The sequence below is a fragment of the Myxine glutinosa genome, chromosome 8 (genome assembly GCF_964187855.1).
Source record: "Myxine glutinosa chromosome 8, kmMyxGlut1.1, whole genome shotgun sequence".
Taxonomy (NCBI): Eukaryota; Metazoa; Chordata; class Myxini; order Myxiniformes; family Myxinidae; genus Myxine; species Myxine glutinosa.
Genome location: NC_136268.1, coordinates 33,709,310 through 33,723,372, shown reverse-complemented (window position 1 = coordinate 33,723,372; position 14,063 = coordinate 33,709,310). Strand labels below are relative to the sequence as shown.

Below are 14,063 nucleotides of genomic sequence, written 5' to 3'. Positions count from 1 at the left end.
GACTACCTTATAAGTTATAAGGATCATTTGAGTTCAGTGAATATCGGTCTGAGAATATTTAAAGTGATTCTTCACCATTGAGTCATAGGGCCAAAAACGATACACATATTTCAAAAGGTTGTGGACAGATTATGATAGAACTTAGTGGATGAGTTGGAGCCTGAGGCCTGAGCCTGAGGTTGGAGACTTCCGGTTCCTCGGGCGAGTGAGGCGTGCTTCGAGCTCTCCACGGCATCGAAGTTTGAGTGTTTTCCCATTCTTGTCTTTGTCAAATTTCCACTGGTTATTTTGCTGTGTACGTGTTATTGTGTGTTTCTAGTTGGTGTTGGTTTGTGGTTCGTGCAAACTTGTGTGTAGTTAATCGTTTTCTGAGTCGTACCTCGTGCGCGGCCTGGTGACTTGGGGCTTCCCTCCCCCCGTCGGTGTTTTGTCGGTTTGGGTTATTTCCTTCGCTGTATTGCTTGTTTCTTTTATTTTATTTTCTCCCCCTCACCTCACCTCCCTAGACAAATAATTCTATATTGATTCTTTCTCTCCTCCCAGACACGTGCTTGTTCGCTCTCCTCGTCTCGGCTTGTGCCCCGCCCCCTGTATCTCGTTTTCTTCCGCCTCTGCTCCTTCTTTCTCAAATCCACGTTCTCGCTTGGAGACTTTTCCCGGATTGTTTTTTCATCGTTCTGTTTGGAAATTGTTGGAATATGTTTAAACCGCAGCCGTGATGCTGACGCCCCCCCGCCACCCCCCCCCCCCCCCCCAGAATTTACATGTTTTAAACGTTTCCCAGTGTGTACCCTGGTCAGAATAGGTACACCGTATCCCTGTGTGTCGTAAGAGATGACTAAGAGGGTTGGCGTCAGGAAGGGCATCCGGCCATAAAAACATTGCCTCAAAAAGAGAACCATGACCATCACAAGTACATATGGGCAGGGTGCAGCCCGAAGTGGAGATCGGTTTCTGAGGTTTGGGACATGGAATGTGGGGACAATGACAGGGAGATCAGGAAAAGTGGTGGAAGTATTGGTCAGAAGAAGAGTGGACATATGTTGTGTGCAAGAGACGAGATGGAAGGGAAGTGGTGTGAGAATGGTGAAGGGTAGGCAGGGACAGAAATACAAGTTTGTGTGGCAAGGGTGCCCGGAGGGCGTGAATGGTGTTGGTGTCCTGTTTTCTGAGGAGTTTGTAGACAGTGTGGTGAGTGTGACTAGAGTGAGTGATAGGTTGATGATGGTGAAAATGATGATTGGAAAGCTCTTGGTGAACGTCATCTCGGGATATGCTCCGCAGGTTGGTCGAAGCGATGAAGAGAAGGACAAGTTCTGGTGTGCGATAGAGAAGCTGATGGAAAACGTGAAAGATGAGGAAGTTGTTGTGGTGGGAGGAGACCTGAATGGACATGTGGGAAGGAGTATGGATGGTTTTGAGGGAGTTCATGGGGGTTACGGATATGGTGTGAGAAATGGAGAAGGTGAAAGGATTTTGGAGTTTGCTGATGGAGCTGATTTGTTGATTTGTAATACTCAGTTCCACAAAGAGGACAATAAGCTTGTTACATACACGTCAGGTGGGTCGACGACAACCGTTGACTACCTGATGGTGCGTCGGCGAGATAGGGGGCACCTCCGGGACACAAAGGTGATCCCGGGGGAGGAGGCTGTTTCACAGCACCACTTGGTTGTCTGCGACATAAGGGTGAAAGGTGCGAGGAGAGCTCGGCGGGTGAAGTACCAACCGAGAATGAAGGTGTGGAGGTTGAAAGAGGTGACAGTAAGGGAGGCATTAAAAGAGAGGCTGAGTAGGGTAGAGGATGATGTGGTTGAGCTTGAAAGTGGTTGGATGTCAATGAAAGCTAGTCTGTTGGGAGCCGTTGGTGAGGTATGTGGATGGACAAAAGGACCACCGAGGCACTCGGAAACATGGTGGTGGGATGTTGAGGTTGGAAAGAGGATTGACGAGAAGAGGAAGAAGTTCAAAGAGTGGCAGAAGGCAAAGGGTACGGGAGCAGAAACAGCAGAGCATGAAAGTTATAAGGCAGCCAGGAAGGCTGCAAAGAAAGAGGTAGCAAAGGCGCAGGAGGCATGTAGGAAAATGTTCGGAGAACGCTTGGATTCGGAAGAGGGTCAGAAAGCAGTATTCAGGATTGCAAAGCAGATAGCGAAAGAGAGGTGTGATGTGATGGGGGTGAGTTGCTTGAAGGATGAAGTGGGACAAATCGTTGTCGACCCAGATGGAATTAAAGGAAGATGGAAAAGATATATGGAAATGCTGTTGAATACAGAGAATGAATGGGATGGCAACATAGAGAGTAACCCAGTTTTAGGACCGGCAGAGAAGATAACTGAGAAGGAAGTTGAGGAAGCGATAAAAGCAATGAAGAGTGGAAAAGCGGGAGGGCCGACGGGAGTTGTGGGAGATATGTTGAAGGCAGCAGGAAGTTGGGGTGTGAAGAGAATGACAGAGATCTGTAATCTGGTGGTGAAAGAAGGCCGCATTCCAGTGGATTGGGAACTGAGTACCCTCGTCCGTCTATACAAGGGGAAAGGTGACACTCTGGAGTGTGGCTCGTACCGAGCGATAAAGTTATTGGAGCATGGAATGAAGGTATTGGAAAGGGTGTTGGAGAGGAGGATAAGGAAGAAAGTGAAGATCGACGAAATGCAGTTTGGATTTATGCCAGGAAGAGGAACGACAGATGCGCTTTTCATTGTGAGGCAGTTGCAGGAGAAGTACAAGGATAAGAGGAAGAAGTTGTTTTTTGGGTTTGTTGATCTGGAGAAAGCATTCGATAGGGTTCCACGCAAAGTATTGACATGGGCATTGAGGAAGTTAGGAGTGGAGGAATGGTTGATCAGAGTAGTGATGGCAATGTACAAAAGAGCACGCACAGCTGTAAGGACGAAGGACGGGAACAGTGGTGAGTTTGAGGTGAAGGTGGGAGTGCATCAGGGGTCGGTACTAAGTCCACTACTATTTGTAGCTGTGATGGAGGTGCTGGCTCAGACCGTAAAGGAGGGTTTACCGTGGGAGTTGTTGTATGCAGATGATCTGGTGTTGATTGCGGAAAGTATGGATGGACTGAAGGAAAAGATGAACAAGTGGAAGGAATGTATGGAGACAAAAGGTCTGAAGGTGAATATCGGAAAGACAAAGGTGATGGCAAGTGGTAAAGCATGTGGTGAGGTGGAAAGAACTGGGAAGTGGCCGTGTGCTGTGTGCAGGAAGGGTGTCGGAGTGAACTCCATTCAATGTACAATGTGTGCTGAGTGGGTTCATCAAAAATGTAGTGGTCTGAGAGGGTCATTAACCAGTGTGGCAGCTACATTCAAATGTAAGGTGTGCACAGAGGGAGCTGCAGATGGAGGAAATGTTGAGTTGGATCTTGGAGACGGCGTGAAGCTGGAAGGTGTGAAAACATTTTGCTACCTCGGAGACATGCTGAATGGAGAAGGTGGATCAGACTCGGCAACGGTTGCTCGAGTGAGATGTGCATGGAAGAAGTTTCGGGAACTGAGTGGCGTGCTGATGAGGAGGAGAGTGTCGCTGAAGCTGAAGGGAAAGGTGTATGCTGCATGTGTGAGAAGTGTTATGATTTATGGGAGCGAGACATGGGTAATGAACGTAGAGCAGCAACGAAGGCTGGAAAGGGTGGAAATGCGAATGGTTCGATGGATGTGCGGAGTATCGTTGAGAGAGAGGAAGACAAATGATGAATTGCGAAAGATGATGGGAATATTGCCTGTGATTGATGCTGTGAAGAGGAACAGGTTGAGATGGTTTGGTCATGTATTGAGGAAGGATGAAAGTGACTGGTTGAGAAGAGTGATGGAAGTTAATGTAGAAGGAAGTAGAGGACGGGGAAGACCGAGAAAGACTTGGCTAAAGATGGTGGAAGAAGAAATGCGGGCAAGGGGGTTAACAAGGAGAGATGCAGAAAATAGGGCAAAATGGAGAAGATTGTCATGGGGACCACAAGGCTAACCCCCGCTCTAGCAGGGAACATGGCCTTAAAATGCATGTTGTTGTGTGTTGTTGTTAGTGGATGAGTTGGGTAGGTGACAAAAACGAGCCAATTAGATTTTGATTCAGGTCCGGATGCAGATCCGCTTATCAATGGGATACAAAACATAAACTGTTCAGCCTGGTGGAGGTTTGCGCTCTACCGAGTGCCAATCTAGTTTTATTTTGGGTGTGTTCTGTGCTCTAACTTTTCATAAAATGCAGCTACAATCCTTATTCCCTCATTTATTGTTTTTTCTTTAATTTAAATAACGGAGTTGCTCATTTAATATCATTCACACAGTGTGGTCACTGGGGGATGATTTAAGCATTTTATTTTATTACCCCCATCACCGAAGGTAGGCAAAGGTTATGATTTCATCCCTGTCTGTCTTTGTCTGTCTGTTTTTGTGTCTGTGAGCAGGATAGCTCAAAACGTTATTCGGCTGAAACTTGGTGGACAGGTTTGGTGTGCAACAAGGACGAATTGATTCGATTTTGTTGAAGGTCCGGATCTGGATCAACGTATTTTTTCTGTGATTCTTCACCATTCAAGATGGGGCCAAAAATGATATATCGTTTCAAAAAGTGGGCGGCTTCAAACAAAACGTGGTGGATGAGCGATGTAGATGACAAGAACAAGCCGATTAGATTTTGGTTAAGATCCAGTTGCAGATCCGGCCAATCTGTGAGATGAAAAATGAATGAATGATCGTTTTAAGGCCATTTTCCCCGCTAGAGCGGGGAGATACAAAACGGTGAGATACAAAACGTAAATTGGTCAGCCTGCAGAGGTATGCACTCGAATGAGTGCTGTTCTAGTTTCCTTTTGGAACTACTAAAATACCTTTCATACCTTAACTGCACTGGGGGGATGGGGGAGGGGGGCTGAGAGGCCTTCCTTGACATTTTTTGCAACCACTTGGGAGTTTGAATTCTCCTCTGATGACACTTTTTTTTCTCGAGCATCTTGTGCACATTTTGATACCACATGCATCCAAATCGGACTTATCATTCAGATGTCACATGTCAGAATTTAAAAAACTGAAGTCTTTGCACATATTTATGTACAACAAACACATGTGAATAAGGGTTACATGCATTAGGAAACTGATTGTGTAAATTAATTGGCCTGTAATTTCTTCTGAATGTCTTACACATACAGAATAGTAGAACAATATAATTGGGCAATAATTAGAAAAATGAACATATCATGAAAAAAAAATCAATTTTACTATCGCGTTCATTACGTGATGATCTATGCCTGTGCAATTTTTCAAGTTCATCGGACCATCGACAGCCGAGATCTGAGCTTTTCCAGTTATAGAAAGCTCAACATCACCCATTGCAGTTCGGGTTAAGGCATTTGCATTTGTACCATTTAAAGTGGAGGTGGCCAAATGGGGTGACATTAATATGTTGGCTCACCTGGGGAACATAGTTCAGGTCAGCTTATGGGATGGTGCGTTCATCCATCCATCCATCTTTAAACACTTGCAACTTCTTCGCCTAAACTGTTGAGATTGTGACCAGACTTTGACGAAAATGATATTTGGTGTTGTGAAACTCAATTTTGTTCATGGCATTCTCCCCCTGTACCTAATATGTAGGTCGTCGTAAGGTCAGACAAATATTTGAACTTGAATAGGTCCCTAAATTCCAATCTCATTTGGCATCCATTTTGGATTACAAGAAAATCTTTTACAATCTTCTGTCAAACCACATAACCGATCAATGCAAAACTTAAAATTTGTGTTCAACTACCCAAGGGAAATATCGATTAACAATTATGGCATCAGCCGTGTGATATGGCAGCCATATTGGATCAAAGGAAAACCTTAATCAATCTTCTCTGAATCCACTTAACTGATCAATGCAAAACTTAAAATATATGACCGACTACCGATGGGAATGTTTGATTAAAATAAGCTGATCCGAAACGCAATATAGCTGCCACCGACGTCATAATACATGAAGTGGCAATATCTCAAAATATGAATTACAGACACCTTGGCGCTGCACATTTTCAAATAGGGCTACTTTTGACAACAGGAAGTGACATCATACTGGAAGTGGGAAAAATCTCAAACTAAGGCTCGTACACAGCAGGGAGTTGCACAACTGTGAACATGTCAGTATGATCTGACCTAAAATGTGTATTCTAGATCACGCTCTTTCTTTTACCCTGATCCCTCTGTCACTCTACCTTTTGGCAACCAGCCAGGTGAGCTACAGGAACATTGGTCCGCTATTTTTTTTTTTTTTTCATTACTTCATTTTTAAGATTGAGTGGACAAGAAGCACCAGTTTCCATCATATTCAACAAGTGGGCCAAGAGGATTATATTTGTTGGGCTTGCATGAGAAGTGGTCTCAGGTTGCATCAAAAATGCATGATAAAATAGTTCACACTGTTTGGCAAAGATTAAAATGAGAATATAAAAATTGATAAGGAATGATGAGCGCACAAGTGTTTTATTCTTCAAAACAAACTACATTGAGATTCACTGCTCGGTCTTGGGAAATTGGCTTTCTTCGGAAACGAGAAACCAAAAGATGAAATGTACTGGAAATGTGTGTGGAATCTCGAACAAATAAAAAGTAACATTTGAAACATAATGTTCTAAGCGTAGGATACGGCCTGCAGCAAATCGCTTGTTTCCTGCAGCAGCAAACTTTCATTCTATAATCACACACTTTTTACACATGGTGTTTTTTATTCCTATACAAATCGAGGTTTATGCAAGAACAATGACGTGGTGGGGGGGGGGCGTTGTGCTGACGGTGGGGCAGCTGGTGGACATGAGCAAGGGAATGTAAGAGTTAAGATGGTGAAGGTAGAAATGATCAGGGGTGTTTAAAGGTCGCGTCTTCCTAACGTTGGAGTAAAAAGGTCGTAGGTTTGGTGCTCTTACGACTTGACCATCTTTGTGCTGAAAAATAAAATCATTGGAAAACACTTTTGATGTGTCAATTCCCATGTGTGCAGCGACAGCGAAGGATGCAGAAAGAAAAGCTGATGAATGATTTCTCCAGCGTACTGAACAGTTTCCAAGAGACGCAGCGTCGTGCTGCTCAGAAGGAGCGTGAGACCGTGGCTCATGCGCGTGCAGCCTCGCGGCATCCTGTGAGTTTTCTTTTCATTACTCATCGTTCATATTAATTACAGCTTGGCATTCGGGTGGAATTTTTTACTAGTGATCTATTGATGAAGGTTTGTTTGTTTCATGTTCTTCAAGGCAAATTTTTTTGACGAGACACCAAGTGAAGGCCCTCTGGTGGATATTGAAAGGTATGTAGTTTTATTTTATTTATTTTATATTTACTTAACGTCCTGGAATTTTTGACTGCAATTTTTAAGCAGTAAAGCCGCTTCAATATTTGGCTATGTCCTTCCTTCCATCCGTCCATTCGTTTGTCAAAAATGAAGAAGAACCTTTCTAACCCCCCATGGTTTGATTATAAAGGGTAATTCTAATAGGTTCTAAGGAGTTCTAAAGGGTTTCGTTTGTTTCTGGGCTTTGCCTATTTCATAATAAAAATGCCAAACTGAACTGCTTCCTTTGGACACAGGTACCATATTTTTGTAAAATTTAGTTATTTATTTTTCTTTCTTTTTTTAAATGATGGAAGTAATTAATAGGTGTTTATCCTCGCCTTGCTCACTCCCTCTCTCAAAAAAAACCCAATCTCTTGTTCCTTACTTGCCCAGCTTTGATCCTTCCTCAGACCATTTTCTTGAGGCCAAATTTCTCTGTCTGTTACAGAACTACCACAGTCTGTTTGCTCCCACTGACTGGCAAGGAGTGGAAACTGCCCCTCCACAAAATGACTTTTTTTTTGTCTCCACTCTTTCACATTTGACCTTGCTTGTAAAAACCTTCACAAAAAGTCTGCTCTCTCTCTCTCTCTCTCTCTCTCTCTCTCGCTTTCTCTCTCTCTCCATACACCAGGCTTGTCCCACCTTGACTACACTATTTATATCCAGCTTTCTGACCTGGTATACTGAATACTTTGACACATTCTTTATCAAGAAGCTTGCTTTCTCATGAAAGGATGCAAAGTCACCAGTGTGCAAAATGCACATGAATGACGCCGATTCGCCTAACAACTTGGCAAAATTGTCACTGACAAAGGTGTGAAAAAAAAATGAATGGTCGTTTTAAGGCCATTTTCCCCGCTAGAGCAGGGGTTAGCCTTGCGGGCCCCATGACAATCAAGGTTCCCTGTTTGAGGCAATGTTTTTATGGCCGGATGCCCTTCCTGACGCCAACCCTTGGTCACGCTCTTACGATGCGCAGGGATACGGTGCACCTATTCTAAACCGGGGTACACACCGGGATCATTCATCCCAGCAAGCTGGTACTCGATTTGCCGACCTCGGAAAGATGACAGGCTGAGTCAACCCCCCTGGCGTTAATTCAGCGATCGACCGGGATTCGATCCCAGGATCCTAGGATCCCAAGCCAGCACCCTAACCGCTAAGCCAACGCCAGGCTTGAGAGAAGAGGGATATTGTTTCCTGGCTCTCCTGCGGGTAGACACACACTTGTTCCGGACTTTGTGAAAGGAAATGAGACTGCCTTCCGTTGGCTTAACCTTCCAGGAGGCGAAGGCAAGTTGTTTCAGGGCAACTGCCTCACCACAAGATTCCGTGTATCGTGGACGGGAGGAAGGGGATGACAACTGAAGACGAGATGGGATAAATCGGTGCATGATAGAGAGCAATTTACTTTGGAAAAATTTCCAGGATAAGTTTATGTCAGAGGCAGTAGAGGTGGTAGACAAGACAAGATGATTTTTTTTTTTTTTTTTTTTTTTTTTTTTGTATACAGAATCGAGGCTCATGAAAGAGCTAAAAGGGTTGTGAAAGGAAATGGTGATGATGGCTGCTTGAAGATGATTTATGGCTGCTTGAAGACCGTACCAGTCAGCCTGAGTGAAATGACAGACTCGTCGACGCTGGGGAGGCTCTCTGTGAATAATAATAAATAAATCTTTATTGTCCCATTTTCAGGGAAATTATTCTTTGGTGACACCATAAGTGTCAGAGAGATGTCCACTTTAACAAGCATATGGTCAGATGAACCGATTGGAGCAGAAGAAGAGCAGCAGACATTTGCAGGGAAGTTTGTCATAACCAAATCTAGAAGAGAAGATGCTGCGTTGACTGAAATCTGGTCGGGAAATTGACAGATTGTGTCAGTCCCAATGAGTCACAGAAGTCCTTTGCTGAGGAGCCATGGCTGGTGAGAGAGGTACCCACACCCAGCCAGTTGGCATGATGACAGTTGAAATCACCACATATGAGGAAGGGAGAGAGTTGGGATGAGTGGATAGAAGTTGGTCCATGTTATCAGACAGCGAGATGGAGATGGAGTCATCACTTGTTGGAGGACGGTGCAGAACACATATGAACAAAAGGTGGGAGCGGAGAGGAAGCCGTAGCCAGAGGTACTTCTGGGGGTGAGGTGGAGAGAGGGCAGTGCAGGGAGAGTGAGGAAGGGTTTTTGATAAAGATAGCAACCCCACCTCCAGGATGAGGTTCAGGTCTATCATACCGGAGGAGGGAGGAACCCGGGAGGGATATTAAGGAATCGGAGAAATGCCCTTGTCAGATGCTCCTTGTATGTCAGGCTGCTATCCAGAGTGATCCCAAGATCCCAAGATTCAACAGGGCTTCAGTTTCTGGAAGCCCGAAAGGGGTAAAAGTTTTTATGGAGCCGAGAGCGATGTTGTTCGTGGCAACAGATTTGAGGAGTTGACAAAGGAGCTTATAATTCTCAGATCTAGGATCAATGGAAGTGAACTTCTCATCTACTTCTGTGGCAAAACTTGGCCAATTGGATTTATGGAAGTTCAAGAGGGTATGATGGGAGTGAAGCACACACATCGTTCCTGGTGATGAGTGCACTTATACCATCAGGACCGGTTGTGAAAGAGGTGTTCATTTGGGTAAGAAACTTCTCCATTATGGCAGGGGAGAATCCACCTGCTGTCGGAAACATTCCGTAAAGGTGTAAAGGGTGGGTACAGGAAGGGATAGAACAAAAGGAAGTCATGAAATGCAGATCTACTACAAGATCTACAACAAGGGGAATGCTACACCCTGCTCTGAACTGAACATTGCTCACCATAGATTGACAAATAGGCCTTGGCCGAGATGGAATCCAGCTCGGTGGAGAGATTACACTGGTAGGTGCCTCCGTCATCCATGGTCACGTTCTGGATGGTAAGTGTGTGTCCTCCGGTGCCTCCGTCATCCATGGTCACCTTCTGCATGGTAAGTGTGTGTCTTTCAACAACAAACCTGAAAACATACACAAGGATGTCAGTAGAGTTTTCTGAAACATGAGGAAATTAATTTGCTGCACAAAGTAAATTAAGTTTTAAGTTTTAAGCTCTTGGGTCTCACAATCTGTCATGATCTTTCCTGGGAAAACCAAATTTCCAAGCTGGCCTCCAAAGCCAGTCGCCGACTGGGCATCCTCCGTCGTGCGAAGTCCTTTCTTGGCACACCTACTGACAAAGGTGTATATTTATTTATTTATTACATATATACACATATGCATAACATGTTGCGGTTTCGGGGGTCGGCGCTCCCCTTACCAAGGGGGGGTTAATCCCCTTGTCTTTTAAGCTGGCCGTCCCCCAATCCTGGAAGCTATAACGTCACTTCCGGTCGAGGGTGATTGGTCAATGGAGTCCCAAATACCTGCTTACTAACCCGACCGTAAAGCGAGGAGATAACTCCCACCCGAGCCGCAGCATTAATGGATACGCCGAGCGAAGCGAGCCGCGACTCGGGCCGTTAACAAATACTACTAAACCCGATCCTGAGCGGTTCCTATCGTGCCACAGGTACTCAATTGAGAAAAGACGCAAGCGATCGAATGAGAGGAAACCCAGAAAATAAGAAGAACAAAGAGTGGGTTTATTAATTGTATACAAGAACCCAAAAGAAGAGGAAATGAAGCAATATACAGAGCAAAAGGACACAGGGCAAGCTTAACTATACAGTCTTACAACCCCGGACAAACAGATAGACTCACACGGGAGGGTAGTGGCAGGAGGAGAAGGTCCAAGCAGATGGGATCCGGTCCGCGGCGAAGAATGGCAGGCAGCTTCGCGTGTCGTTTGCGCGCGACCGGATCTCATAGATATATCGGGGGACTGGGATGCGGCGTACGTAATATGCGTGCCAACTCTCTCTCTCTCCCTCTCAACGTTCGTCTCAGAGGGTACCCTCACGCAGATCTCGTTACAATAAGCAAGGAGTCCGTGGCGCCGTTCTCTCCCCAATGGAGCTCCCCTCGCGGTCCTCTTTCTCTCTAGAGCTCCCCCGCGCAGTTCTTTTAAAGCAGTCCTCGCACTTGCGCTTATATAACGCGCCTCAATATCGCTCCGCCAGGCCACGCCCGTCGGTCAGATTACATCAACCCTGGTTGGCTGGTGGGGGCTTACCGGCTACGCCCTGATGGTGAGTTGACGTGGCCACACCTCGTTCTTTGTGCTCCGCCCCCTTCTTCTCCAAGCTTGACCGCGTGCGTAATGGCGTTTGGAGCGAGCGCTGAGGTGGCTGCGGCTGGCAGAGGCGCGTAATACAATTTGAGAGAGAGGCTGGCAAAATGGACGGAATGGGGCCTATCTTATTTAATTAATGCAACGCAGATGCAACTATTGGGAACACAGCCTTATCTGAAACACATATTAAGGAAATAACTAAAGTCCTATGGTGACCTACGTGTTGCATATGGACTAGCTATGGGTGCAACCTTATTAAATGATGGGATATTTACAAGAAGTGATTATTTACAAGTGAGCGGTTCTCAAAACCAGAACTATATATATATATATATATATATATATATATTGTTGCGGATATGGGATTTGCATCCATCCATATCCGCTTGTAAATATTCCCCTATTTCCTCAATACTTCCCAACTATCCCCAATCCCCCATTCCCTAGTCCCATTTTCTGTAAACAACACTGTAGACCCGACCTCCCCCTATTTCCCCCATTAAATGTCGTGCCCAGGTTCACCGCATCTCATGTAAGACAACTATAGGACATCTTGCTAGTTATTCTTAGTCTGTCAGTTAAGGACTCGTTTCCATTAATTCTGACCCTTCGTTGCACCAGAATGTGATTGTATGGCACCGTTAGGAAGTTTCGGACCTCCCAATACCTCCCCGCAGCTCTTCCTCACGGTTCAGCAACAACAACAACAGCAACGGTGGCGGCGTGCACAGGGAGTGCGCGTCCTCACTCCGGCTTGGTTGGTAGGGGGTGTTGGGAGGGCATGAGGCCTTCCCAACGAGCCGCCATCGAACATGTGCTTGACGGGGTTACCAAATAGGGGCTCCCTGTCAGCTCCTCGTCAAGGGCGGAGCCCGGTAACCCCCGCACCCAATGGAAGCGGCGGACCGGCCCCAGGGGGGCGGAGCCAACCAGCCGAGGGCGTGTCACTCCCCGCTGAGCATGCGCAGGAAGAGGGAGGTGACGTGAGATGCGCGCTGAGCTTGGAGCAAGCAAGACGTACCCTCCGAGCGCTGTGAGGCCTCCCCGCATCTCTGGACTGGACCGTGCTTTATCCTGTCCCCGAGCCAAGGTGCACCTTGTGCTATCGACTACCTGTCCCTTCCTGCCATCAATCCCTGTGTAAGTCAGCCTTGTTCCGTTTGTCTGTGGTCTGTCTGGGTTAAGATAAGACGGTATTTAAGTGCCTATCTCTTCTGTGTCTTTACCTCACTACCGTGTAATCTACCCCCTTTTCTCCACCACTGTAATTAAACCCTCCTCCGGAGGTCTTGAGAACTGTACCCTTGCGTCGTTTCATCTATCCCAGTCGTTGTGTCCTTTCCATCATTGATTTAGCATAGCGCGATTTGGTCAACGTCTGGGTGGAATCGGGGTCTAGTCGGGGAATAACTGTTCGGTCGCGGTCATACCAACCGCTCGGTCAAAAATAACATACAAACTGTGTCCGTAACAATATATATATATATACACACACACAAGGTCCGGCTGGGAGGTGTGACGGTTTTCAGAAAACTCGTACACAGTTATTTTTAGTCGAATTTCAATTTTTATTTTTTTTAAAGACTACATATATAATGCCATTTAATACACTGTAACAAAGACATTTAAAAAATGTAATTCATGTTTGAATTGGGTATAACAATGCAAGTGGGGGGGTCTAGCGCATGCGTGATGGCTGTTGGTTACTCGTTAGGTGCCATTTCAGTAGCCATGGAGCTGTGGACGATTGAACATCGCGTCTTTGTTGTTGAGACGTTTATTCAAACGGGTAGTTCGGTGGTGCTTACACAGCGCAGATTTCGTACTCACTTCAATGTTGGTCGACGTGGCGCCGTTCCGTCTCGAAACACAATATTGAAGTGGGTAAAAAACTTCAGGACAACTGGATCTGTGAGGCCGGGAGCAGCTCGGGGAGGTGATCGAACCGTTAGGACCCCGGAAAACATCGAAAGGGTTCGACAAGCTGTGGAGGCCAGCCCTCGTCGGTCAGCGGTACGGCACGTTCGCGCTCTACGGATGTCAGACAGATCAGTTCGTCGAATTTTGCACTTGGACCGTCATTATCACGCGTACAAAATCATGGTGGTTGAAGAACTGCAGCAGAATGATTTCGTACGGCGGTTTACGTTCGCAGAAAGAATGCTGGAACTGCTGAGGGATGCTGCTGTGCTGAGAAATGCTGGAACTTTTCCGCGCGTCTGCAAGAATGCTTGGACAAGAACGGCCGCCATTTAGATGTCATTTTTCAAACATGAATTGCATTTTTAAAATGTCTTTGTTACAGTGTATTACATGGCATTATATATGTAGTCTTTAAAAAAAATAAAAATTTAAATTCGACTAAAAATAACTGTACGAGTTTTCTGAAAATCGTCACACCTCCCTGACGGACCCTGTATATATATATATACACATATATACACATATGAGTGGTGAGTTTGAGGTGAAGGTGGGAGTGCATCAGGGGTCGGTACCAAGTCCACTACTATTTGTAGCTGTGATGGAGGTGCTGGCTCGGAACGTAAA

General features: G+C 45.7%; 1 protein-coding gene and 1 long non-coding RNA gene across 7 annotated transcripts in view; one reads left to right on the top strand and one right to left on the bottom strand.

Moving 5' to 3' along the window:
* The window catches only part of LOC137432405 (uncharacterized), a 115,967-nt gene that overhangs the window by 7,302 nt on the left and 94,602 nt on the right, over nucleotides 1-14,063 (bottom strand). For 2 of the 3 annotated variants that reach the window (XR_010985492.2, XR_010985490.2), the window contains exons 2-3: nucleotides 10,408-10,511; nucleotides 10,127-10,302 (exon numbers count right to left, since the gene is read on the bottom strand). This is a non-coding gene — a long non-coding RNA (uncharacterized LOC137432405). Of the gene's footprint in view, nucleotides 1-10,126; nucleotides 10,303-10,407; nucleotides 10,515-14,063 lie in introns of all 3 variants that reach the window. The other variant, XR_010985491.2, reaches the window with a different exon arrangement.
* LOC137432403 (syntaxin-12) overlaps nucleotides 1-14,063 on the top strand; it is a 61,039-nt gene that overhangs the window by 14,350 nt on the left and 32,626 nt on the right. For all 4 annotated transcript variants that reach the window (XM_068124304.2, XM_068124303.2, XM_078783173.1 and 1 more), the window contains exons 5-6: nucleotides 6,982-7,119; nucleotides 7,232-7,284. In XM_068124304.2, coding sequence (XP_067980405.1) covers nucleotides 6,982-7,119; nucleotides 7,232-7,284 — 191 coding nt within the window. The remainder of the gene's footprint in view (nucleotides 1-6,981; nucleotides 7,120-7,231; nucleotides 7,285-14,063) is intronic.